General features: G+C 44.6%; 1 protein-coding gene across 1 annotated transcript in view; it reads left to right on the forward strand.

The window, feature by feature from the left end:
- The window catches only part of LOC111949690 (collagen alpha-3(IV) chain-like), a 50,224-nt gene that overhangs the window by 16,044 nt on the left and 8,299 nt on the right, over positions 1-25,881 (forward strand). The window contains exons 4-7 of the mRNA XM_070433913.1: positions 3,234-3,290; positions 15,514-15,555; positions 16,013-16,094; positions 25,551-25,757. Coding sequence (XP_070290014.1) covers positions 3,234-3,290; positions 15,514-15,555; positions 16,013-16,094; positions 25,551-25,757 — 388 coding nt within the window. The remainder of the gene's footprint in view (positions 1-3,233; positions 3,291-15,513; positions 15,556-16,012; positions 16,095-25,550; positions 25,758-25,881) is intronic.

The raw sequence follows: 25,881 nt of genomic DNA on the forward strand, positions 1-25,881 counted from the left end.
CAGTCTGGGGCTCCATGCAAGATTTCACCTCGTGGGGCATCAGATGATCATGAGGAAGAAGAGGATCAGCCCAGAACTACACGGAGGACCTGGTCAATGACTGAAGAGAGCTGGGACCACAGTCTCAAAGAAAACCATTAGTAACACACTACGCCGTCATGGATTAAAATCCTGCAGCGCACGCAAGGTCCCCCTGCTTAAGGCCAGTGCATGTCCAGGCCTGTCTGAAGTTAGCCAATGACCATCTGGATGATCCAGAGGAGAATGGGAAGAAGTCATGTGGTCTGATGAGACAAAATAGAGCTTTTGGTATAACTCCACTCGCGTGTTTGGAGGAGAAGAAGTATGAGTACAACCCCAAGAACACCATCCCAACCGTGAAGCATGGAGGTGGAAAAATCATTCTTTGGGGATGCTTTTCTGCAAAGGGGACAGGACGACTGCACGTATTGAGGGGAGATGGATGGGCCATGTATCGCGAGATCTTGGCCAACAACCTCTTCCCTCAGTAAGAGCATTGAAGATGGGTCGTGGCTGGGTCTTCCAGCATGACAACGACAGCGAAGCACACAGCCATGGCAACTAAGGAGTGGCTCCGTAAGAAGCATCTCAAGGTCCTGGAGAGGCCTAGCCAGTCTCCAGACCTGAACCCAATAGAAAATTCTTTGGAGGGAGCTGAAAGTCCGTATTGCCCAGCGACAGCCCGAAACCTGAAGGATCTGGAGAAGATCTGTAAGGAGGAGTGGGCAAAATCCCTGCTGCAGTGGTGTGCAAACCTAGTCAAGAACTACAGGAAACGTATGATCTCTGTAATTGCAACAAAGGTTTCTGTACCAAATATTAAGTTCTGCTTTTCTGATGTATCAAATACTTATGTCATGTCTAAAACATGCAAATTAATTACTTAAAAATCATACAATGTGATTTTCTGGATTTTTGTTTTAGATTCCGTCTCTCATAGTTGAAGTGTACCTATGATAAAAATTACAGACCTCTACATGCTTTGTAAGTAGGAAAACCTGCAAAATCGGCAGTGTATCAAATACTTGTTCTCCCCACTGTACATACTACCTCAAATAACTGGTGCCCCCGCACATTGACTCTGTATCGGTACCCCCCCTGTAAATAGTCTCGCTATTGTTATTTCACTGCTGCTCTTCAATTACTTGTTACTTTTATCTCTTACTCTCACCTGTATTTTTTGTAACTGCATTGTTGGTTAGGGGCTCATAAGTAAGCATTTCACTGTACACTTGTTGTATTCGGTGCATGTGACTAATACAATTTGATACCTATATTTGAACCCACTTTGGGTGGGCTGGAGTGAATGGCTGCTAGCGTTGGCCGGCTCAGGTGTGGGTGTGTTTGTGTAAAGGTTTGTGTAAAGGTTTGTGTAAAGGTTTGTGTAAAGGTTTGTGTGGTCAGATTACTGAGCCTGTCTGTCTCATTGTCTCCCCCTGGTGGCAGACTTACAATTAGGCAGAAGAGGCTATTGCCCCAGGCCTCACATCATCAAGGGGCCTCGTGAACAGGGCTTAATAAAAAAAATATATATTAGTAATCTTTTTTGTTGTTGTTGCTTGAGGCCCCCCATGCTCCGCTCAAGGAGCAGAAAAATTTGCATTGTTTGACGCGATATGATTGCAAACGTGACATTCATCGAAATTAAGCTGCAGCAATGAAGCTTTTTCAGAGCAGGGCAGAGAAAAGAGAAAGAAAGAATTTTAAATGTTAACAGAATATTACCTAAGTTAAGTAATTTCTTTAGTAAAAAGACAGGTGCTGCTGATAATACTGCCATCATCTTCGAGGCAGAGGCAAACAACATGTATGTGTCGCTGTCTGGCAAAAAAAAAGAGTATGGCATGTAATATTCTTTTTGCCCAGACAGCTTCAGATACATGGGCAGCTGTTTCGCTCACTGGGATGCTTTCTCCGGTGAGATAGTTTCAGCCACTTGTGAATTGAAGGCAAGTTCCCGGGTGCATAGTGCAATGTTCGAATGCTGGAAATATTTTGGATGAACGTGCGAAGGGTACCTACTTTTTGAAGAGATTTGTTTGACAATCAGATGAAAACATCATGACTGTTTGTGTTCTTGCCACATTAAACTGTAATACATTTTTACAGTTAAATTACATGTCTTTATTATAAAACCCACTTAAAAAATTGTGCACGCACAAGGGGAGGGAGGGGGCCTCAGACAGGCCTCTGCCTGGAGCCTCTAAATCACTAAGTTCGCCCCTGCTCCATCCACCCAGCCCCCCACCACCCCTGCTCCATTTGTGTTGCATGCCGTCAGAAACCCAAACAACCCTTGTGGACAGAGTGTCTATTTCATCTCCCCACATATCTCTTTCACTCTTCCGGCACATACAATCTTATTCATTAGGAACACGCAACAGTCAGTCAACAAAGGGAGATTCTGGAAACAAGGAAAAACAAGGCAAATCAAACCAGCAGCTCTAACTTGATATAAGATTATCATGCATTCTTGTTGTGTCTGACCTACTTCAGGAAGGTACTCACCTGAGATAAGAATGTCTGGGATATGACACGTTTCAGGTCGACATGGCATCCTGAGCATGGCAGATCAGAACCGCTGAGGTTTCTTGGTGGGTTTGTACGTACAACTTGTTGTGAGACTATTTATTGACTCAATGTGAATGTTCAAGATGTCGAATATAGGATTATTTCACAATATAGGATAATTATAACAAGTTGATTGGTTAAATGCCTCTCCAGGCATTGTGAAGATTGGTTGTTCTTTACAGAGCTGCGTATAATCAGCTCAAACACATACACAATGACTTGCTCCTCCAGGCCAAGTAGTGGAAGACAATTGACAGAATATTATGCAGTATGCAAAGCTGTGGGGACTTGGGGTGTGCGCCGGGGTGTTTGGCGAGGAATGCTTTGCATTTCTGTCTGCTCAATAGTTCTGTTGGAGATACTTGTTAAAGGATGTGTGAGAGGATTTTCTAAAATACAGAGTAAACATAGACTAGTCATCAGTGTAACCAGTACACTTCCAAACACTTTAAAGACTTTAGCACTTCCAGTGATATTTAAAAGTCTTCTCCACTGGGAAAAATAAATGTAACTAAAGTTATATCAGCGTCATCTGTATGTTACATTAGTGTTTTACCCAGAGGGCTGCCATTCCATGTTAAATTCAGGCCAACTTAGTGAGTTGGGTGTGTGAAACTGACTGTTGTCCCGTTTGTCCCCAGGCATGTAGCTGCACTGGAAAGTCCAGGTGTAACTGTGATGGAGTTAAAGGCAGTAAGGTAAGTGGTGTAACACCATCCTGCTCTAAATCTGTGTTATATTATATTTTATTTATTAACCCTACTCCAGAAAGAGTGCGAGAGACTTGCCCCTTGCACCCTAATTAACGAATTACCTTGTTGTGTGGGTGGGGAGGGGGAGTGTGTTGTTCTGTTTATGTTGTACGGTTAGATTCTATGTATTTATGTATTATATGTGGAAGCAGAAGCCCTTTTCTATTGTCCAACACAAATTCCCTGCTGCTCTGCATCTCACCCCATCACCTTACCTCATTACACCTATGCTAGTTCCCGGTTCTACTGTTCTGCCCTAAGTATGCACTTGTTCACTCCCATCATTGACTTAAAAGGAAATGACTGATGTAAAAAATATATGGGGTAACCTCCCTCTAGCCCATGCTTACATAAAAAAATGTTTTTATGTGTGTGTGGGGGAGTGCACCCTTTTGGGGGAAAGGATAGAGATTTGGGACACCGGGCCATAGAGACTTCCAGGTAGCTCCCCAATCTTACATGATTTTACAAAGGGGAAGAAACTGTCCATGGTGTTCCCTATACAGCAGAGGGAAAGAACCGCACTCAAATTATAGCTCCCTCTCCAACTATCTATCACTGGCTAAGACTAAGTCTTTGCAGCACTCTGTAGGTGGACTGAGCTTGTACACCAATGAGTGAAACTGAATGGCCCTCAAATGGTAGGGCTGGGAATTGCCAGGAACCTTACAATATGATACTATCTTGATACTTAGGTGCCGATACGATATGTATTGCGTTTCTCACGATTCTATATGTATTGTAATTCGGTACTGTGATTTTATTGTCATTCGATGTTCCAAACATATTGCTCACAATATGTCTGCTGCAGAGGGACAAGAGAGAGCCATCAGAAAATGAGTTTTGATCAGGCATGGAAATGAAAGCGCTGAATACAAATTGGCTCCCTATTTAAAAAGAAGATGGAGAACAAGCTATGAAAAATACAGGAGTTTTGGTGCAGGTACAGCCAACTAGCGCAAAAATTATATTGCGATATTGTCAAAACGATACAATATATCGTCCAAAATAATATTGCGATATGTAACTGTATCGAATAGACTCTACCTTGCCTAGTTCTAAGCAAGAGGATAAATGCTAGATGGCAGCATCCTGCTAGACACCGAAAACTATAATTTTTTCACGATTGAAAAAACCATATCCAACAATAAACTGGACAATAAAAAAACAGGATTTGAACAACTACTTCAATCCAGCTCTGAGCCAACCTGGATACTGACGAGATACTAAAGGAAATGTGGGATGTGGGATCGTAATTTGAGCCAGTTTGCTACAGCAGGAAAATAATCCTGCAGCAACAGGAAATTTGAATTATTATGTGGATTATAATTAATGAACAGTTTTTGTAGGGGTTGATACATTTTTCATTAGGGCAAATCAAGTCTGAATTTTCAAAGTGGAAATTACTAATTTTAGAAGCCTTTTTAAAACTTGAATACACTACAAGTTTGCATTTTCTGCTGTGCAGGAAAATTCTCAGCAACAAAAGAGTAGGATCCTACATCTGTACCTTCAGCTTTATGCTATGGAGGAACAACCTACTCCATCACAGATCTGGCTACCTCACAACAAGAGAACTCTAACCCACTCAAAAGAGAAAGATTCATCTACAGACACGGACAACTTACTTACCATTAAAGTAGAGAGTGGAAGTAGAGGCTAGTGCTCTTGCCGGAATCCATGCAACACTTGAAAAGCTGGATGAGGAGTTAGCAGGGCTGAGGGGGAGCCTGGAGTTTAGTCAGAGTGAAATTCTCAAGCTACAAGGGGAGAACAAGGCACTCACAGCCAAGGTAAAAATCCTCAATTTCAAGGGTGATGAAGAAGTCGCAAACACTACCAACAGAAGGAGCTGAACAAAATCAGGGGAAACGAGCTCAAAGTGACAAAATTCGGTCTTAATGACCAATTTCCCCCTGGGAGATAAACAAAAGTCGCAAGAGACTGTATCCTGTACAGAAGCAACCGAGGGAGAGGGATAAGCGTGCTTTTCTCATTGGGTACAAACTCTTTATAGATGGACAGCTATACTAAACTCTACGGGGACACCAGGTTATGGAAAAAACGATGGGGTCTGCAAATATCTGAATGCTATGAAGTTGACATGCGCACGTTCACACACTCGTTTACAAACACGCACACACATGTAGGTGTGTGAAAATTTCAAAAAAACTGGAGGCCTCTCACACTTCAGTGTTGTTTTGCAAAAATACTGACAAAATGCATACCATTTACCAGGTATTGTTCATCCTGATCAGACAGCTTTTTTACATACGATACATTGGAGACAGTATACGACAACTACTACAAATAATAGAACAACATGAAACATCTAAGAAGCCAGACCTGATATTCATAGCTGATTTTTAAAGGCCTTTGATAAAATACGACTGGAATCTATATATACAGTGAACAAAAACATCAACGCAACATGCAAACATTTCAAAGATTGAATTACTGTTCATATAAGGAAATCAGTCAATTGAAATAAATTCATTCGGCCATAGTCTATGGATTTCACATGACTGGGGATACAGATATGCATCTGTTGGTCACAGATACCTTAAAAAAAAGATAGGGACATGGATCAGAAAACCAGTCACTATCTGGGGTGACCACCATTTGCCTCGTGCAGCACAACACATCTCCTTCGCATAGAGTTGATCAGGCTGTTGATTGTGGCCTGTGGAATGTTGTCCCACTCTCCTCAATGTGCGAAGTGGCTGGATATTGACTGGAACTGGAAAACGCTGTCATGCACGTCGATCCAGAGCATCCTATACATGCTCAATGGGTGACATATCTGGTGAGTATGCAGGACATGGAAGAACTGGGACATTTTCAGCATCCAGGAATTGTGTACAGATCATTGCGACATTGGGTCGTGCATTATAATGCTGAAACATGAGGTGATGGCGGTGGATGAATGGCACGACAAAGGGCCTCAGGATCTCGTCACGGTATCTCTTTGTAATCAAATTCCCATCGATAAAATGTAATTGTGTTCATTGTTTGTAGCTTATGATTGCCCATACCATAACCCCACCGCCACTATTGGGCACTCTGTTCACAACGTTGACATCAGCAAACCGCCTGAAACTGAAGAACTTTTGCACAAACTGTCAGTAACCGTCTCAGGGAAGCTCGTCGTCCTCACCAGGATCTTGACTTGACTGCAGTTCAACGTCGTAACCGACTTCAGTGGGAAAATGCTCACCTTTGACGGCCACTGTCACGCTGGAGAAGTGTGCTCTTCATGGATTACTCCCGGTTTCAACTGTAACTGGTATGGTGTCGTGCGGCTTGCTGATGTCAATGTTGTGAACAGAGTGCCCCATGGTGGCGATGGGGTTATGCTATGGGCAGGCATAAGCTACAGACAACAAACACAATTCTGCTGATATCCACAGAAATATTGATTCAAATCTTGATTTGATCTCATCTCTTGCTTTGTATTCTTTGGTGATTCCTCTAGGTTGTCCTATTGCATCTAAATAAACTTTGGGGTCAGATTAATATTCCCTCCTTACTCTATGTTTTGAAGTTTGTTGCTTAGTATCACTAGGATTCAATTCGGTGACAGTATCTGTTGAATCAACCTAACCCTTGCAAAGGCCTGTCCATCCTTTTGGTAATGTTGCCCTTAATTTTTGCCCTCCACATATCCAGAGGAAATCTGCCACTACCACAGTCTGTTCTTCATATGGTGCAATTCATGGTAATGCTGGAGTTTGATTTTGACAATTATCATGAGTAATTACTTTTCCCACCCAACTCCCAGATGCTATATACGTAGCCCTTTCTGGAGTGTCTGCATTTCAAATGGTGTCCTTAGTTAAGTGCAATGTGGTCTCACATTTGCCTTTAAACTTCCCCATCTCATGCTGTCCTTCTGTGATGTTAAAACATTCATATGGTTGTTTATAATCTATTCGATACTCAAATGGGGCCTCTAACTTCTGTGCTTCCACCCGTATATCCAATTCTTGACACCATTTTCCCCAGCCAGTTTAGTTGTAAAATCTTTGATAATATGGATTACTCAAATATTTTTATTTTTATTTTATTTATTTCACCTTTATTGAACCAGGTAGGACAGTTGAGAACAAGTTCTCATTTACAACTGCGACCTGGCCAAGATAAAGCAAAGCAGTCCGACACAAACAACAACACAGAGTTACACATAGAATAAACAAACGTACAGTCAATAACACAATAGAAAAAGTATATATACAGTGTGTGCAAATGGCGTGAGGAGGTAAGGCAATAAATAGGTCATAGTAGTGAAGTAATTACAATTTAGCAAATTAACACTGGAGTAATAGATGTGCAGATGATGATGTGCAGGTAGAAATACTGGTGTGCAAAAGATCCAAAAAGTTAATAAAATCAATATGGGGATGAGGTAGGTAGATTGGATGTGCTATTTACAGATGGGCTGTGTTCAGATGCAGCGATTGGTAAGCTGCTCAGATAGCTGATGCTTACAGTTGGTGAGGGAGATATAAGTTTCCAACTTCAGGGATTTTTGCAATTCGTTCCAGTCATTGGCAGCAGAGAACTGGAAGGAAAGGCAGCCAAAGGAGGTGTTGGCTTTGGGGATGACCAGTCGCAAGAGCGACATCGTTGATATATACAGAGAAAAGAGTCAGCCCGATAATTGAACCCTGTGGTACCCCCCCATAGAGACTGCCAGAGGTCCGGACAACAGGCGCTCCAATTTAACACACTGACCTCTATCTGAGAAGTAGTTGGTGAACCAGGCGAGGCAGTCATTTGAGAAACCAAGGCTGTTGAGTCTGCCGATAAGAATACAGTGATTGACAGAGTCGAAAGCCTTGGCCAGGTCGATGAAGAAGGCTGCACAGTGCTGTCTTTTATCGATGACAGTTATGATATCGTTTAGTATCATGCCGTTTAGTAGCAAATATGACAAACATTCAGCTGGACAATAAGGCCTTTCTGATCTTCTCAAATAACATACGTTTTTATTAGAGTCAACACAGTTCCTATAATTATAAGGATTAGGTACCACCACTAATTCTTTCAGTGGAGAGGGCGCACACAATAAGCAATTTGTCAGTCTTAATTTAGATGCTGTATATTGAGCCTATTCATACCATTTATTTTTTTCTACTTCCTCCAAAGATTTGTCCTTGTACAGTTCTGGGGTTGAATTACCAATTGGGGTTACAGTCTCCTTTTCTCGACTTAGACTGCTGGGATTGGTTAGAAGGTTCCAAATGTTTTGGAGGAACCCAACTTATTCTGATGTTTCTGGCTTTTTCATAATGGCAGTGGACAGTAGCTGGGTTGTTACTGCTGTTGTTTTTACTGCAGCCGTTACTGCTGTTGTTTTTGCTTCAGTCATATCCCTTCTCTGTCTTATCAGGGGCTCTAGAGTGGGGTCAATATGGATGATAGTCACACTATCACTGTCACACGCAGGCTCCTGCCTGTGTCTCCTCCGCGCACTCGCCCTGGGGTGTGTGCCACCGTTCAGTCACCATGTTATGCGGTTCTACGCACCGTGTCTCCAGTGCGCCTTCACAGCCCAGTGCGTCCTGTGCCAGCGCCCTGCACTTGCCGGGCTAAGGTGAGCATCTAGCCAGGACGGTTTGTGCCAGCTTTACTCTCCAGACCTCCAGTGCGCCTCCACTGTCCAGTACGTCCTATGCCTCCTGGCCGCACTCGCCCTGAGGTGCGTGTCATCAGCCCGGTGCCACCTGTAATGAGCCCACGCATCAGGCCTCCAGTGCGCCTCCACAGTCCAGTACATCCTGTGCCTCCTCCCCACACTCGCCCTGAGATGCGTGTCATCAGCTCGGTGCCACCTGTACCGGTCCCACGCATCAGGCCTCCAGTGCGCCTCCACAGTCCAGATCTTACGGCAACAGTTCCCAGTCCAGAGCTTCCGGCGACAGTTCCCAGTCCAGAGCTTCCGGCGACAGTTCCCAGTCCAGAGCTTCCGGCGACAGTTCCCAGTCCAGAGCTTCCGGCGACAAGTTTTTTCCAGTCCAGAGCTTTCGCGGCGATGTTTCACAGACCGGAACCTCCACTGACGGTCCACAGTCCGGAACCTCCTGAGACGGTCCACAGTCCGGAACCTCCTGAGACGGTCCACAGTCCGGAACCTCCTGAGACGGTCCACAGTAGGGAATCTCCTGAGAACGTCCACAGTAGGAATCTCTAGACGGTCCAGTAGGGAATCTCCTGAGACGGTCCACAGTAGGGAATCTCCTGAGACGGTCCACAGTAGGAACCTCCTGAGACAGTCCGCATTCCAGAGTCTCCAGTGACGGTCTGCAGTCCAGAGCCTCCGGCGACATCGGCAGTCCGGAGTCCCTGGCGATGATCTACAGTCCGGTTCCTTCGGCGACGATCTACGGTCCGGTTCCTCGGCAATGATCTACGGTCCGGAGCCTCCGGCGACGGTCCACGGTCCGGTTCCACGGAAGCGGAGGGATCAGCAAGCGGAGCAGGGTCTACGCCCCGAACCGGAGCCGCCACCAAGGCTAGATGCCCACCCGGACCCTCCCTCATAGAGTCAGGTTTGCGGTCGGAGTCCGCACCTTTGGGGGGGGGTGGGTACTGTCACACCCTGACCTTAGAGAGCCTTTTTATTTCACTATTTGGTTCACCTGACCTGACCTAAATTCCTCACAATCAATTGCAGACCATATTATCTCTCCAATTCTCGTCTGGTTATTGTCACAGCCGTGAAATACCACAGAAGTAACGGGAAAACCCAGCCTGGCGCATACACACGAAACACGTAACAAATACAATTTCACACAAAGACATAGAGGGGAACAGAGGAATACATACATGCAGTGTGATTAGGGAATGAAAACCAGGTGTGCAGGGAACAAGACAAAAACAATGGAACAATGGAAAAATGGAGCGGCGATGTCTAGAAAGCTGGTGACGTCGACCGCCGAACGCCACCCAAACAAGGGAGAGGACCGACTTCGGCGGAATCTCGTGACAGACCCCCCCCCCGCCTTGACGACCCGGAGGGTGAGGCGCAGGGTGATCCGGCCGGCGACGGTGGAACTCCTGGAGCAGTTCAGGGTCCAACACATCCGCCACCAGAACCCAGCACCTCTCCTCCGGACCGTACCCCTCCCAATCCACGATGTACTGAAGGTCCCCCGCCCGACGTCTCGAATCCAGAATGGAACGAACGGAGTACGCCGGGGCCCCCTTGATGTCCAGAGGAGGCGGAGGAACCTCCCGCACCTCAGATTCCTGGAGCGGACCAACCACCACCGACCTGAGGTGAGACACATGGAACGAGGGGTTAATACGGTAATCGGTAACACACCTCGTTCAATCTCCTCAGTACTTTGAATGGCCCCACAAACCGCGGGCCAGCTTCCGGCAGGGCAGGCGGAGGGGCAGGTTTCGGGTCGAGAGCCAGACCCGGTCCCCGGTGTCCCCGGTGATGCCCCGGTGTTTGCCCCGGTGCAAACACCGGGGCATCACTGCGGTGACGGTCTGCCCCCACTTTCTCACGCAGCACAGTGCGTTGAAGGTGGACATTGGCGGCGTTCCATGTTTCCTCCGCGCATCGGAACCAGTCGTCCACCGCAGGAGCCTCGGTCTGACTCTGATGCCAAGGAGTCAGAACCAGCTGATACCCAAATAAACACTGGAAGGGGGTGAGGTTAGTGGAGGAGTGGCGGAGCGAGTTCTGGGCCATCTCTGCCCAGGGCTCGAACGCTGCCCACTCCCCCGGCCGGTCCTGGCAATAGGACCTAGGAAACCTACCCACATCCTGGTTTACTCTCTCCACCTGCCCGTTACTCTCGGGGGTGAAAACCTGAGGTAAGGCTGACCGAGACCCCCAGACCCCCAGTTCCATGAAGACCTTCCAGACCCTCGACGTGAACTGGGGACCCCGATCAGACACTATATCCTCAGGCACCACGTAGTGCCGGAAGACATGTGTAACCAAGGCCTCCGCAGTCTGTAGTGCCGTAGGGAGACCGGGCAAAGGGAGGAGACGACAGGACTTAGAAAAACGATCCACAACAACCAGGATCGCGGTGTTACCCTGTGAGGGAGGAAGATTGGTCAGGAAATCTACCGACAGGTGCGACCACGGCCATTGTGGAACGGGTAAGGGTTGTAACTTACCTCTGGGCAGGTGCCTAGGAGCCTTGCACTGGGCGCACACCAAGCAGGAGGAAACATAAACCCTCACGTCCTTTGCCAAGGTGGGCCACCAGTACTTCCCAGTCAGACAGCACACCGTCCGACCGATCCCCGGATGACCAGAGGAAGGTTACGTGTGGGCCCAATAGATCAACTGGTCACGGACAGCAGACGGAACGTACAGAAGCCTGACGGAACACTGGAGGGGAGCGGGCTCTGTACGCAACCCCTGCTCAATGTCCGCATCCAACTCCCACAGGATCGGTGCTACCAGGCAGGAGGCCGGGAGTATGGGAGTCTGATCCATGGGCCGCTCCTCTGTGTCATACAGCCGGGACAGTGCGTCTGCCTTCATATTCTGGGTACCTGGTCTGTAGGACAAGTTAAACACAAAATGGGTAAAGAACATGGCCCACCTTGCCTGACGAGGATTCAGTCTCCTCGCTGCCCGGATGTACTCCATGTTGCGGTGGTCCGTCCAGATGAGATAAGGGTGTTTAGCCCCCTCAAGCCAATCTCTCCATGCCTTCAAAGCCTTAACCAAAGACAACAGCTCCCGGTCCCCCACATCATAGTTCCGGGGCGGAGCTTCGGTGGCGTGCCCGAGCGCTGAGAGAGCACAGCTCCTATCCCAGCCTCGGACGCGTCCACCTCCACTATGAACTCCAAAGAGGGATCCGGATGGGCCAGCGCGGGAGACGAGGTAAACAGAGCTCTTAGGTGCCCAAAAGCCCTGTCCGCCTCAGCCGACCACTGCAGACGTACAGGACCCCCCTTCAGCAGTGAGGTAATGGGAGCAGCCACCTGGCAAAAACTCTGGCTAAATCTCCGGTAGTAATTGGCAAACCCTAAAAACCGCTGCACCTCCTTTACCGTGGTGGGAGTCGTCCAATTATGCACGGCTGAAATGGGGTCACTCTCCATCTCCACCCCTGATGTGGAAATGCGATACCCTAGGAAGGAGATGGTCTGCTGAAAGAACAAGCATTTCTCAGCCTTGACGTACAGGTCATGCTCCAACAGTTGTTCAAGTACCCTGCACACCAAGGACACATGCTCGGCACGTGTAGCGGAGTATATCAGAATGTCATCGATATACACCACTGCACCCTGCCCGTGCAGGTCCCTGAAGGTCTCGTCCACAAAGGATTGGACGACTGATGGAGCATTCATCAACCCGTATGGCATGACGAGGTACTCATCATGCCCTGAGGTGGTACTAAACGCTGTCTTCCACTCGTCTCCCTCCCGGATATGCACCAGGTTGTACGCAGTCCTGAGATCCAGTTTAGTGAAGAAGCACGCCCCGTGCATTGACTCAATCGCCATGGCGATGAGAGGTAGCGGGCAACTGTACCTCACCGTAATTTGATTGAGACCTCGATAGTCAATGCACAGGCGCAGACCTCCCTCCTTCTTCTTCACAAAAGAGAAACTCAAGGAGGTGGGTGAAGTGGAGGACCGAATGTAACCCTGACGCAGGGATTCAGAGACATACAGTATGTCTCCATAGCCACCATCTCCGCTTGCAACATGGGAGACACATGACTCCTGGGAAGTGCAGCGTCTACCAGGAGATTTATCGCACAATCCCCCCGTCGATGGGGTGTTAATTGAGTTGCCTTCTTTTTACAGAAGGCGAGAGCCAAATCAGCATATTCTGGGGGAATGCGCACAGTGGACACCTGGTCTGGACTTTCCACCGTGGTAGCACCAACGGAAACCCCTACAGACCTCCCCGAGCACTCTCGCAACCACCCCGTGAGAGTCATCTGTTGCCATGAAATGGTGGGGTCATGATGAGCTAACCAGGGAAGGCCTAGCACCACGGGAAACGCAGGAGAGTCAATGAGGAAGAGACTGATTCTCTCCTTGTGACCCCCTGCGTCACCATGGCCAGGGAGATGGTGGCTTCCCTGATTAGCCCGGACCCTAATGGTCGCCTATCCAGAGCGTGTACCGGGAAAGGTCTAACCACAGGAATAATGTGGATCCCTAAACTAAGGCGAATGCGCTCTATCGATAAAATTCCCAGCCGCGCCTGAATCGATGAGCGCCTTATGCTGGGAAGGCGGGGAAAACTCAGGAAAACAAACAGGTACAAAGAGGTGGACAACAGAGGACTCTGGATGAGAGTGGTGCAGACTCACCTGCAGTGCCCTGCCTGCTGCCTCGACTCCCAGAGGGACCAATCCGGCACCGACCGGCAGTGTGCCCTCTGCGGCCAGAGATGGTGCATGTGACGGCCCCTCCTCCAGCGTCCCTATGCGTAGCCCCTCCCAGCTCCATGGGCACCGGAGCGGAGGTGCTGGAAGATGGAACCGACAGAGCCCTCTCTGGACGTCCGCGGGTGACCAGCAGGTTACCCAACCGGATAGACAGATCCACCAGTTGGTCAAAGGTGATGGTGGCATCCCTGCAGGCCAACTCCCGTCGCTCTACCCTCGGGTGTATGGTCGAAGACGGCCCGGAAGCGGCGGGTGAACTCCTTGATGTGGTCCAACAGCGTTTGCCCACTCCAGAGCTCTCCCCGAGAGGCATGAGACGAGGGCAGACACCCTCTCCCTTCCCGAGGGAGCTGGGTGAACGGTGGCCAGGTATAGGTCCAGCTGTAATAAGAACCCCTGGCACCGTGCTGCCGTCCCACCAAACTCTCTGGGAAGGGAGATACGCATCCCACTGGGACTGGATCCAGGAGGGACGGGTAGAGGTAACCCCGGTTGCGCTGGTCGAGGTGCTGAAGAGACTTCCTGTCTCTCCCAGCGGTCCATGGTCTGGACAACGCGATCCATCGTGGCACCGAGATGTTGCAGCATTGTGTAAAGTGTGTTCCCGGATGCGCTCCTCGACTCCTCTGCCCGGGGTACCTGCTCCTGCTGACTCCATGGGTGGTGTGAAATTCTGTCACGGTGAGTGCTACTGGTGGAGAAGTCAGGTGCAGGAGAGCAGAGAGTTGTGAACAGGCACACACTTTATTTTGGCAGAGGCAATAAAACTCCTGAACAGGTAATTACATTTACATTTAAGTCATTTAGCAGACGCTCTTATCCAGAGCGACTTACAAATTGGTGCATTCACCTTATGATATCCAGTGGAACAACCACTTTACAATAGTGCATCTAACTCTTTTAAGGGGGGGGGGGGGGGTTAGAAGGATTACTTTACTTTATTTTTTGATGTAATCAAATGGCTACCCGGGCTATTTGCATTGTGTGCCCCTCCCAACCCCTCTTTTTACGCTGCTGCTATTCTCTGTTTATCATATATGCATTGTCACTTTAACTATAAATTCATGTACATACTACCTCAATTGGGCCGACCAACCAGTGCTCCTGCACATTGACTAACCGGGCTATCTGCATTGTGTCCCGCCACCCACCTCTCACCACCCGCCAACCCCTCTTTTACGCTACTGCTACTCTCTGTTCATTATATATGCATAGTCACTTTAACCATATCTACATGTACACACTACCTCAATCAGCCTGACTAACCGGTGCTTGTATGTAGCCTCGCTACTTTAATAGCCTGTCTTTTTACTATTGTTTTATTTATTTACTTACCTATTTTTCACTTAACACCTTTTTTGCACTATTGGTTAGACCCTGTAAGTAAGCCTTTCACTGTAAGGTTTCACAAAACCTGTTGTATTCGGCGCACGTGACAAATAAACTTTGATTTACTGATTTACTGAATCCGCACTTAAGATCTGTGCGATTATTTTCTGTTTGAGTTACATGCATGGTTAGAGTCAGAGTTACGTGCACGGATCTCAAGTCTGTATTCCGACCTCAATAAATATGGTTGGGGTCAATTCTATTTAAATTCCAGTCAATTCAGGAAGTACAGTGAAATTCCAATTCTCTTAACATTGAATTGATTGGAATTCAAATGCAATTTACCCCAACTCTGCCCTACACTCATTTTGAGTATTGCAGTCACTCTACTCTCTTTGTAATGTATACGTGTGGGTCATCCTCTCTGTGACTGTGTATTTGTGTGTATTCAGGGTGACAAAGGTGACAGCAGATCCACAGGTCCACCAGGGGATGTGAGTTACAATATATTCTTCCATCATTTTCATGTTCATATTAATATCATATAATATCAATAGTTGACAATGGTGAAACAATAGTCAATAGTGCTTTTATTAGTTAACTTAGTTAACATACTCATCTTGTATATCTGCAAATCTGAAATTACACCCTATTCTACCATGTCAATGTAAATGTGTTGTTTGTTTGTTTGGCTTTTTATGCACTTTGAGATTATTTTCTGTAATGAAAAGCGCTATACTAGTTAAATAGATGATTGTTGTTATTATTATTCCCCATATAGTGCACTGCTTTTTACCAGAGCCTAAGCACTTTTCACCAGAGGTGCAACAGCTGTGGTCAAAAGAAGTGCACTAAGGGAAAGTCAGCCTACTATACAGTCTATCAATCTGCAATGCTGGTACCTTGGACTTTGGCTAGTTTTAAGCTCTGCTTGATTTACTTCACCTACAGTTGATTCAGATCATTGGGAGAATCAAAGGCTTCCCGGGTTTGCCTGGGCCCCTCAGACCCCCTGGCTATACTGGTGATCAAGGTATGCAAGCACACTGACAACTAATTACCAATTCCCTATATAGCGCACTACTTTTGACCAGAACCCTATAGGTCCTGGTCAAAAATAGTGCACTAATATAGGGAATAGTATTCCATTTGGGATGTAGCCATTGTTAGACAAATGCTGAGAAATGTACTGTAGACCACTGAGTGAGTCAGTCTCTCTCCCTCTCTCTGTCTCGCTCTCTCTCTGCATGCTGGGAGTGTTGGTGCATGCTGGGAATTGTATGAGCCAGTGGTGTCTGGAGTTAGATTGCCTGTGTTTCTTTTTGTTTCCTTTTTCTTGGTGGTTTTCCTTGTTCTATGCATGATTAAGGGTTTTTTCAGTGGTAGAATTAGGTATATTGTGTTTCTTGTTGGAATAGCCCTGGTTTAAAAAAAGGTAAAGACTCATAAAAGTAGAGACTCAGAGCTTTGAAAGTTGATAAACTTGTAAAATCACTTTTGAGAAATTGTCCCTTTAATATTTTGGTACACATACTTTAAATCTCTTCTCTGTCTACACCAATTCAGCATCGTTCACACCCTCTTAAGCTTTAGCCCCACCCATCTCTTTAAGGATTCACATGTGAGGCAATGTACTAAACTACCAAAGATTTCAAGACTAAAGGCTGGTTTAGAATACGGGTGTGTTCATAAATTTTATCTGGAATGCCAGAGTGTTTTCTGGGCGTTCGTAAACTCAGAGCATTGTCAGATTGTCCGTTCGTAAAATCAAAGCGTTTAGCTCACGGAGCGTTCAGAGCGCACACTGGACGCTCTGGCCCGAGGAGTAGGGTTGATTCGAGTGTTCAGCCCTAACAACAGCAGTCAAGCACCCAAGCTAACCGGTTGGCTAGCTTGCTAGATTCTTCCAGACACAAATGAGAGAACAGCTTACTCTGACCATTTTACTCGCCCTAGCAGAGCTGGTTCGGCGGTTTTTATGTTATCCAGAGAGTTGGTGACTGCAATTGTGCTACTGGCACAATTTAATTATTGTTTACGTTTACTGACACTGGCCATATTTAACTGGTTTTGAGTGTTTGTAAATTTGTCAGTTATTCTGCGCTCTGGCATACTCAGACGAGAGTGCTCTGTAATTGGAGTTGATAACCAGAGCGAATTTACCAGTTACGTCTTTCGACAGTTGTCGTAGTGACATCATGAACATTCTATTGAAATGGTTACTTGCATAGTGGAGTCTTTTGTTTAGACATGTAGCTAGCTAAACAATTAACCATAATCCCAACTCATAACATTACTACCCTGCATGAATCTGCAAGTAGCTAACCAACCTGGTAGCTAGCTAACATTAGGCTATAACTAGCAATGCAAATGGCTCTGCGATACGAATAATATTACTACACAGATCATACATGTAAAGTTAGCTAGTGAGTCAGCCAGCCAGCTAATGTTAGCTAGCTGGCTAACAGTACACTTCAACTTGAAATGAAAACAACTTTCTGACAAAATGTAAAACGTGTAATTTCTGAAAATGTAGCTAGTTAGACTATCTTACCCATATAGGTGGATGGATGCTTCACCCTCTCTGTCAGGGATGCCATGGTTGCCCTTAGTTTGAAGATGTAATCCGGAGACAGGTGTTTTATACAACAGCCTTTTGTGTGTTTCTTTTTTGACTCCCTCTTCACAATTCCATTCAAATGCCAGAATTTTCTCCATCTCCATAGCTATCATACTCTAATTCCACTGATTTCAAAACTCTGCTCTCCAGAAAGTGGATAGCAACTCTTATGCAGTTCTACTACGTGATATATATATTTTTAAACACATTAGAAAGGATTACCTACACATACTGACCAGCTCATGTTATAGACAGAAGTTGTCTACATGGCAGACCAATCCGAACTCATCTCTCGCCATGTCCAGCCCACTCATTATCTCAGCCAATCATGGCTAGCGTGAAGGTTGCTGGCTTTTTCCGTGTCTAAACCAACTAGGCTCATAATTTAACAATTTTATTCGTATTTACAGATGGTGTACAAATTTGTTATTAAGGCAGATGAAAGTTCACATGTTCTAGAAGGCATTTCTGGCAAAAATTGCATTTTGTTTTAAAAATAAAGTTTACATTCAAATGGATCTCCTGAAATAAGTCACAAATAACCAATCATTTCCGTTTCCCAGGAAAACTTTGAGGGAACCAGAGTAAAATGTTCTCAGAACCACCCTGCAACCTAAAAATAAACGTTAGCACAGTAGATAGCACAGTAGAAATGAAATGAAACAGACGGAGGCCCAGCTAAAATAGTCAATAAGGTTTATTCACGAGAGCGCTGGTTAGTTGAACAAAACCATTAATTTTATACTAGCTCCTTACGCACATACTCTTGCACACAAACAGAATTCATACGCACATACATTTGCACACAAACAGTAGGTATCCTACGCACATACTGTCCTGCTACCCAGCCGACAAAGATTAGGGACCGTGAGAATCCCTCCCTGTCCTTTCCCAAATCTCTCAGTGGCCCCTAGCCAAGGTCGGCACCGAATCTTGCTCAGACAGTCTGTGTTTAAGACACTTTAGAGACATATTGTACAGTTTATATTGTTTTACCCTAATTGTGACTAAAACTACACACATCATGACTAAAACTACACACATCATTTATTGTAATTTTACTGACTATTAATCAATTTCATACAATTATATGGCTTCAGGGTGGAAAATTCTAGTCATTCATTTAAACCTATAAATTCCATCAACAGTTTGATTCCAGGCTGTATCACAACTGGCCGTGATTGTGTGTCCCATAGCTTCAGCTTCGTTAGGGTTTGGCCCGTGTAGGCCGTCATTGTAAATAAATAAATACAATTATCTGTGACATTTTCGGAAACTAGACTGGAACTCGGAGACGATGTTGTTATAGCTCAGGTATTGGGTACGTTGGGTGTTTACTATCTGCTCTAGGAGTTTGGAGAGGCAGGGGAGGATGGATATAGTCCGGTAGAAGTTGGGATCAGTGATGTCACCACCTTTGAACAGTGGTTGAACATATGCATATTTCAAGTCTTTGGGGATAGAGGCATACTCCAGGGATAGTTGAAGAGATGAGAGAGAGAGAGAGAGGGGAGGAGATGACAGGTGCAGCTATTTTTAGGAAGAAGGGCTTGATTCCATCGGATTCAGTAGGCTTCTTCACATCGATTAGACAAATTCTTATTATTAGATTACATAAATTGTAAATTAACCAAGACCTAAAAATAACTTCTATATGCAAGATAGAGGGAATGTTGGGACATAACTAATGAGATTAGAGTTAAAATTCACACTTAATCCAGTATAAACTAATGTATATAATTTATTATACAAGAGACAAAATGCACAAATTCTACAGCACAACTGCAGAGTCATGTCTTAAGCTTGCCGTGGAGTCTTGTAACTAACAATGACTCAATAATCCATGCCTTTTGGCAATGTTATAAAATCCCAAAGTTATGGGCGGAGTTAGAAAGTCGTCTGTCAGAAGTATTACAATGTAAATGTAATTTGAAACCATCTGTCTGCATATTTCAAGACATGGCATATGAGTGTGCAGTGAGATACCCGATTGGTTTGGGTCGATACTTTCCTCGTCAATCGTCTTAAAAAAACATATACTTAAAAACTGGAAATCAACCAATCCTCCATCGTTAACACAATGGAAAGGTTACAATGGAAAGGTCAAGTGCGTGGGCGACGGAGGGAAACAAAATGGTGCAGTTTGAGACAATGTGGCAGAGAGTGATGTGGGAGCTGAAATGTAATACAAAAAATGTATAAATGGTAAATAAAAAGGTGGTGAGTGCTCCATCATGAGTTTTCCATTCATATAACCTGTATGATTTATTACCACAGTCTTAAATGAGAAATGACTTTATTTCAGTTGTACCGAATGATTGCCCCTTAGTCTGCTCAATTACCAGGTTTTATTTCTACTGAAGATAAAACCCTGTAGAGACCTTGGACATTTTTTAGGAGAAAGCACGACTAAGTTAATACTGACCTCACATGTCGCTCTGCTTTTAGGGAGCAGGACATTTTGGTAGCAATTGAGATCAGCTGTGAGGATGATCTAAGTGTGTTTTAAAAGTGTAATTAGAGATCACCTGGATAAAACATTGGCCAAAGGTGGTTGCCCTTCGTCAAAAGTTTGTCATGAACAGTGACAAATATACAGTGGCATAAAAAAGTATGTGAACCCTTTGGAATTACCTGGATTTCTGCATGAATTGGTCATAAAATTTGATCTGATCTTCATCTAAGTCACAACAAATGAAAAACACAGTCTGCTTAAACTAATAACACACAAACAATTACACGTTTTCATGTCTTTATTGAACACACCGTGTAAACAATGACAGTGTAGGGTGGAAAAAGTATGTGAACCCTTCGATTTAATAACTGGTTGACCCTCCTTTGGCAGCAATAAACTCAACCAAACGTTTTCTGTAGTTGCGGATCAGACCTGCACAACGGTCAGGAGGAATTTTGGACCGTTCATCTTTACAAAACTATTTCAGTTCAGCAATATTCTTAGGATGTCCGGTGTGAACCGCTCTCAAGGTCATGCTACAGCATTTTAAATCGGGTTGAGGTCAGGACTCTGACTGGGCCACTCCAGAAGGAGTATTTTCTTCTGTTGAAGCCATTCTGTTGTTGATTTACTTCGGTGTTTTGGGTCGTTGTCCTGTTGCATCACCCAACTTCTGTTGAGCTTCAATTGGCGGACAGATAGCCTTACATTCTCCTGTAAAATGTCTTGATAAACTTGGGGAATTCATTTTTCTGTCGATGACAGCAAGCTGTCCAGGCCCCGAGACAGCTAAGCAGCCCCAAACCATGATGCTCCCTCCACCATACTTTACAGTTGGGATGAGGTTTTGATGTTGGTGTGCTGTGCCTTTTTTTCTCCACACATAGTGTTGTGTGTTTCTTCCAAACAACAACATTTTTGTTTCATCTCTCCACAGAATATTTTGCCAGAAGTGCTGTGGGACATCCAGGTGCTTTTTTGCGAACATCAGACGTGCAGCAATGTCTTTTTTGGACAGCAGTGGCTTTTTCCATGGTGTCCTCTCATGAACACTATTCTTGTTTAGTGTTTTACGTATCGTAGACTCGTCAACAGAGATATTAGTATGTTCCAGAGATTTCTGTATGTCTTTAGCTGACACGCTAGAATTCTTCTTAACCTTATTGAGCATTCTGCACTGTGCTCTTGCAGTCATCTTTGCAGGACGGTCACACCTTTAAGGACAGTAGCAACAGGGCTGAACTTTCTCCATTTATAGAATTTGTCTCACCGTGGACTGATGAACATCAAGGCTTTTAGAGATACTTTTGTTACCCTTTCCAGCTGTGTGCAAGTAAACAATTCTTAATCTTGGGTCTTCTGAGATCTCTTTTGATTCGAGGCATGGTTCACATCAGGCAATGCTTCTTGTGAATAGCAAACTCAAATTTTGTGAGTTTTTTTATAGGGCAGGGCAAATCTAACCAACATCTCATCTAATTGATTGGACTCCAGATTAGCTGACTCCTGACTCCAACTAGCTTTTGGAAAAGTCCTTAGCCTAGGGTTTCACGTACCACATACATACACATACCCAACCTACACTGTGAATGTTTAAATTATATTTTCAATATAGACAAGAAAAATACAATAATTTGTGTGTTATTAGTTTAAATACACTACGTTTATCTATTGTTGTGACTAAGACGAAGATCAGATCAAATGTTATGACCAATGTATGCAGAAATCCAGGTAATTATAAAGGGTTCACATACTTTTTCTTGCCACTGTACACACACACAAGCATCGTCAAGCATCGTCCTTTACGGTGACGTGGTCCCTTGTACACGAGCGCACACACACATACAGTACACACACACACACACACACACACACACACACACACACACACACACACACACACACACACACACACACACACACACACACACACACAGAGGGTGTGGAGGGTGGGACCTGCCCCCAACATCATTGGACCCCCTGAACCCACCGGCCCCCCTGGAAATGATGGCCCCGTAGGCGACCGTGGTCCCCCATGGAATTCCAGGTACCTGCTCAACTCACCTGGCCACTTTAGGTCATCCACAACAGTCTGACATAATGGTTACTACAAAGCTACCACAATTACTACAGAATAAACTCAGACACCATCTGAAGTAGCAGCTATCCTGTAATTGTAAGTTCCTGTACTCCATAATCCCACATGCACAGCAATCCAAAAGGCTAAGGCTGAATCTAGGTTTACTAATTTGTGACCACAATCGTATTCTACTGTAATGTATTTCAAGTCCCTGTGTAGCATCTATCTATCAAAGGTTAGCAGGGTTAGGATTAGTTAGCCAGTCTGTGACTACAGGCTCCCACCACAGAGAGGCTGAAGTAATAATTTCTCCATATTTGTGGTTTTAGATATGAGAGTGGATAAAACATTTGTCAATAGCAGGATGAATAAATTCAGCGTAAATTCAATGTTAAATGTAGATTGAGATTGTATTTGGTTGTCAATGTTGAAGTTTTAACCTCAGAACAACAACTTACGTTGACCACTTTTCCCAAATTCAACGAACATTTTTGTTACCATTATTCCATTAGTCCACTAAAACAAGAGTTTCTATTGGACAAATTCAGGTAGGTCCATCCCGTTTCTTTTGCTTCCACTTAAGAAACATTTTGTAACAGAATCGGAGGAATGAATACATCCCCTGATCACCCTCACACTCAGTTTACTTTCATAGCAGCCACAAACGGCATCATCACTTTTCTTGTTGTATAATTCCTTCTCGCATCTACGCACTCTCATTCTCAACATTTCCATTCGCTTGTGGACTTCAGTGCACAGCACAACAGCTGTCTGTGACCTGGCGAAAAAAAACTCTCCAAGCGAAACCTTCATACCAAGACCAGACGGAGACCACACATTACACCGGTTTTAAGTTCTCTGCACTGGCTGCCTGTGAGTTAGAATTAATTTGAAGGTTCTTCTATTGGTAGGTCCCAGTAGGTCCCTCAGGTCCTCTGGCACTGGCTTTTTAACTATTCCAAAGAATAGGACCAAGATGCATGGAGAGCCAGCCTTTAGTAATTATGCCTCCAGCCTCTGGAATAGCCTTCCAGAGAATATAAGCAGGGCCAAAACTTTGGACAGATCTTAAAACACACCTTTTTAGCTTTGCTTTTCCTTAGTTTTTTTTTATAGTGTTTCAGTTTTTATTGTTATTGTTAAACTTTTTTATGCACTTTTGTTTGTTGTGGTAAATGTTTCAGTTTTTCTTTGCATAGTTTTCTTATTCATTTTTTCCTGTGAAGCACATTGTGTTGCTTTCCATGTTGGAAATGTGCTGTGTAAATAAGGCTTGATTTGTTTTGACCAAAACGTTAACCGCTACACAGCCTATCGTTGACACCATATTAGTTAACATCATAGTCAACATAGATACTAGAACTAATGCGTTAGTAAACCCACAATCCAATCCATGTGTATAATCACGCAGTACAGTGTACAGCAAGCAGTTTCGCAGTTACACCGGCGGGCCCCGTGGCAATAAATGAATAAAACCGAAAGCATACCTTTACTTGGAAGAGTTGCATTGTTGGATAGCATTAGCCAGCTAGCTAACATAAATATCATTCCTCTGTTTGAGTCAAGTGTGAGTAGGCTAAATTAGCTGCATCAGCTAGCTAAGTAAGTAAAAGGTAAACTAAGAAGAATCAAATTTAAAAAAATTACACATACACATATTTTGCAGGTGTTATCACAGGTGCAGCAAAATGCTTATCTTTCTAGCTCCAACAGTTCCTCTGGCCAGTGTCTGTGTTCTTTTGTGTTCTTAATCTTTTATTTTTATTGGCCAGTCTGAGATATGGCTTTTTCTTTGCAACTCTGCCTAGAAGGCCAGCATCCCGGAGTCCCCTCTTCACTGTTGACGTTAAGACTGGTGTTTTGCGGGTACTAATTAATGAAGCTGTCAGTTGAAGACTTGTGAGGAGTCTGTTTCTCAAACTAGACATTCTAATGTACTTGTCCTCTTGCTCAGTTGTGCACCGGGGCCTCCTACTCCTCTTTCTATTCTGGTTAGTGCCAGTTTGAGCTTTTCTGTGAAGGGAGTAGTACATAGCGTTGATCTTCAGTTTCTTGGCAATTTCTCGTATGGAATAGCCTTCATTTCTCAGAACAAGAATAGACTGACGAGTTTCAGAAGAAAGTTATTTATTTCTAGCCATTTTGAGCCTGTAATCGAACCCACAAATGCTGATGCTCAACTAGTCTAAAGAAGGCCAGTTGTATTGCTTCTTTAAATTGAACAGTTTTCAGCTGTGCAAACATAAATGCAAAAGTGTTTTCTAATGATCAATTAGCATTTTAAAATTATAAACTTGGATTAGCTAACACAACGTGCCATTGGAACATAGGAGTGATGTTTGCTTGTATTGGGCCTCTGTATGCCTATGTAGACATTCCATAAAAAATCTGCCGTTTCCAGCTACAATATTAATTTCCAACATTAACAATGTCTACACTGTATTTCTGATCAATTTGATGTTATTTTAATGGACAAAAAATTGGCTTTTCTTTTAAAAACAAGGACATTTCTAAATGACCCCAAACTTTTGAATGGTAGTGTATGTTTATGATGGTGTGTATAGATAATTTGGACAGTGTAAGAATAGCAAAGGTGTGACAAGCAGTAATTATATAGGATGAGCCTTGACTATAATACAGTATATAATATATTCCTATAATCCACAATGGGTAAAGCAGTATGTAAACATAATTAAATTGACCAGTGTTCAATGACTATATACGTCGGGCAGCAGTCTCTAAGGTGCAGGGTAGAGTACCGGGTGGTAGCTGGCTATTAACAGTGACTAAGTTCAGGGCAGGGTCATTTTTTTAACGAACTAATTTGTTCAAAACTGTTCAGCTATTGTCTTTCTCTCTGTTTGAGTCAACTACTCACAACATATGCACTGCAGTGCTAACTAGCTGTAGATAATTATTTCAGCACTAGACCATGGTGCTACCCTAGAGTGTGCTGTTGAGGCTACTGTAGATCTTCATTACAAAACAGTGTGCTTTAATCATTTATTTGGTGACATTAATATATTTTGTATCATTCTATCTAGAAGGATAACTTTATCAAATGTTTCACAATTTTTATTTTTATGAAATTCACTGAGTAGGATGGTCCCCCCCTTCCTCCTCTGAAGAAACTCCACAGACACACACACACACCATGCATCCTCCTCCCTATCTTTATATACTACTTGTTTCTCATCCATACATGGAAACTTACTTATTAACCCTGACTTATAATTATCAATTGCAGAGTGCCCAAAAGTGTTAAACAGACACTATGGCAGAGGGTCTGTGAAAAGAGTGTCTGTGAAAAGATACTATGGGATTGTTTCCTCAGGTATCCAAGGTGAGCAGGGGACTCCGGGATCCAAAGGCTCCCAAGGCCCTCCAGGTTCCTACTTTGCCGGGCCAATAGCGGACGGCTTCCTATTCACCCGTCACAGTCAGAACGTGCCACAGTGCCCAGGGGGCAGCAACCTCATCTACGCCGGATACTCCCTCCTGTTCATCAACGGCAACAACAGAGGCCATGGCCAGAATCTGGGTATGAGTTTACACACACATGTGCATGCACATCCATCCATGGATGCACATATAAATACATATACATAGGCATGCATGCATTTATGCACACACAACCACACATACATGCACACACACACAGATAT

The sequence above is a fragment of the Salvelinus sp. IW2-2015 genome, linkage group LG22 (assembly GCF_002910315.2).
Source record: "Salvelinus sp. IW2-2015 linkage group LG22, ASM291031v2, whole genome shotgun sequence".
NCBI classification, from domain to species: Eukaryota; Metazoa; Chordata; class Actinopteri; order Salmoniformes; family Salmonidae; genus Salvelinus; species Salvelinus sp. IW2-2015.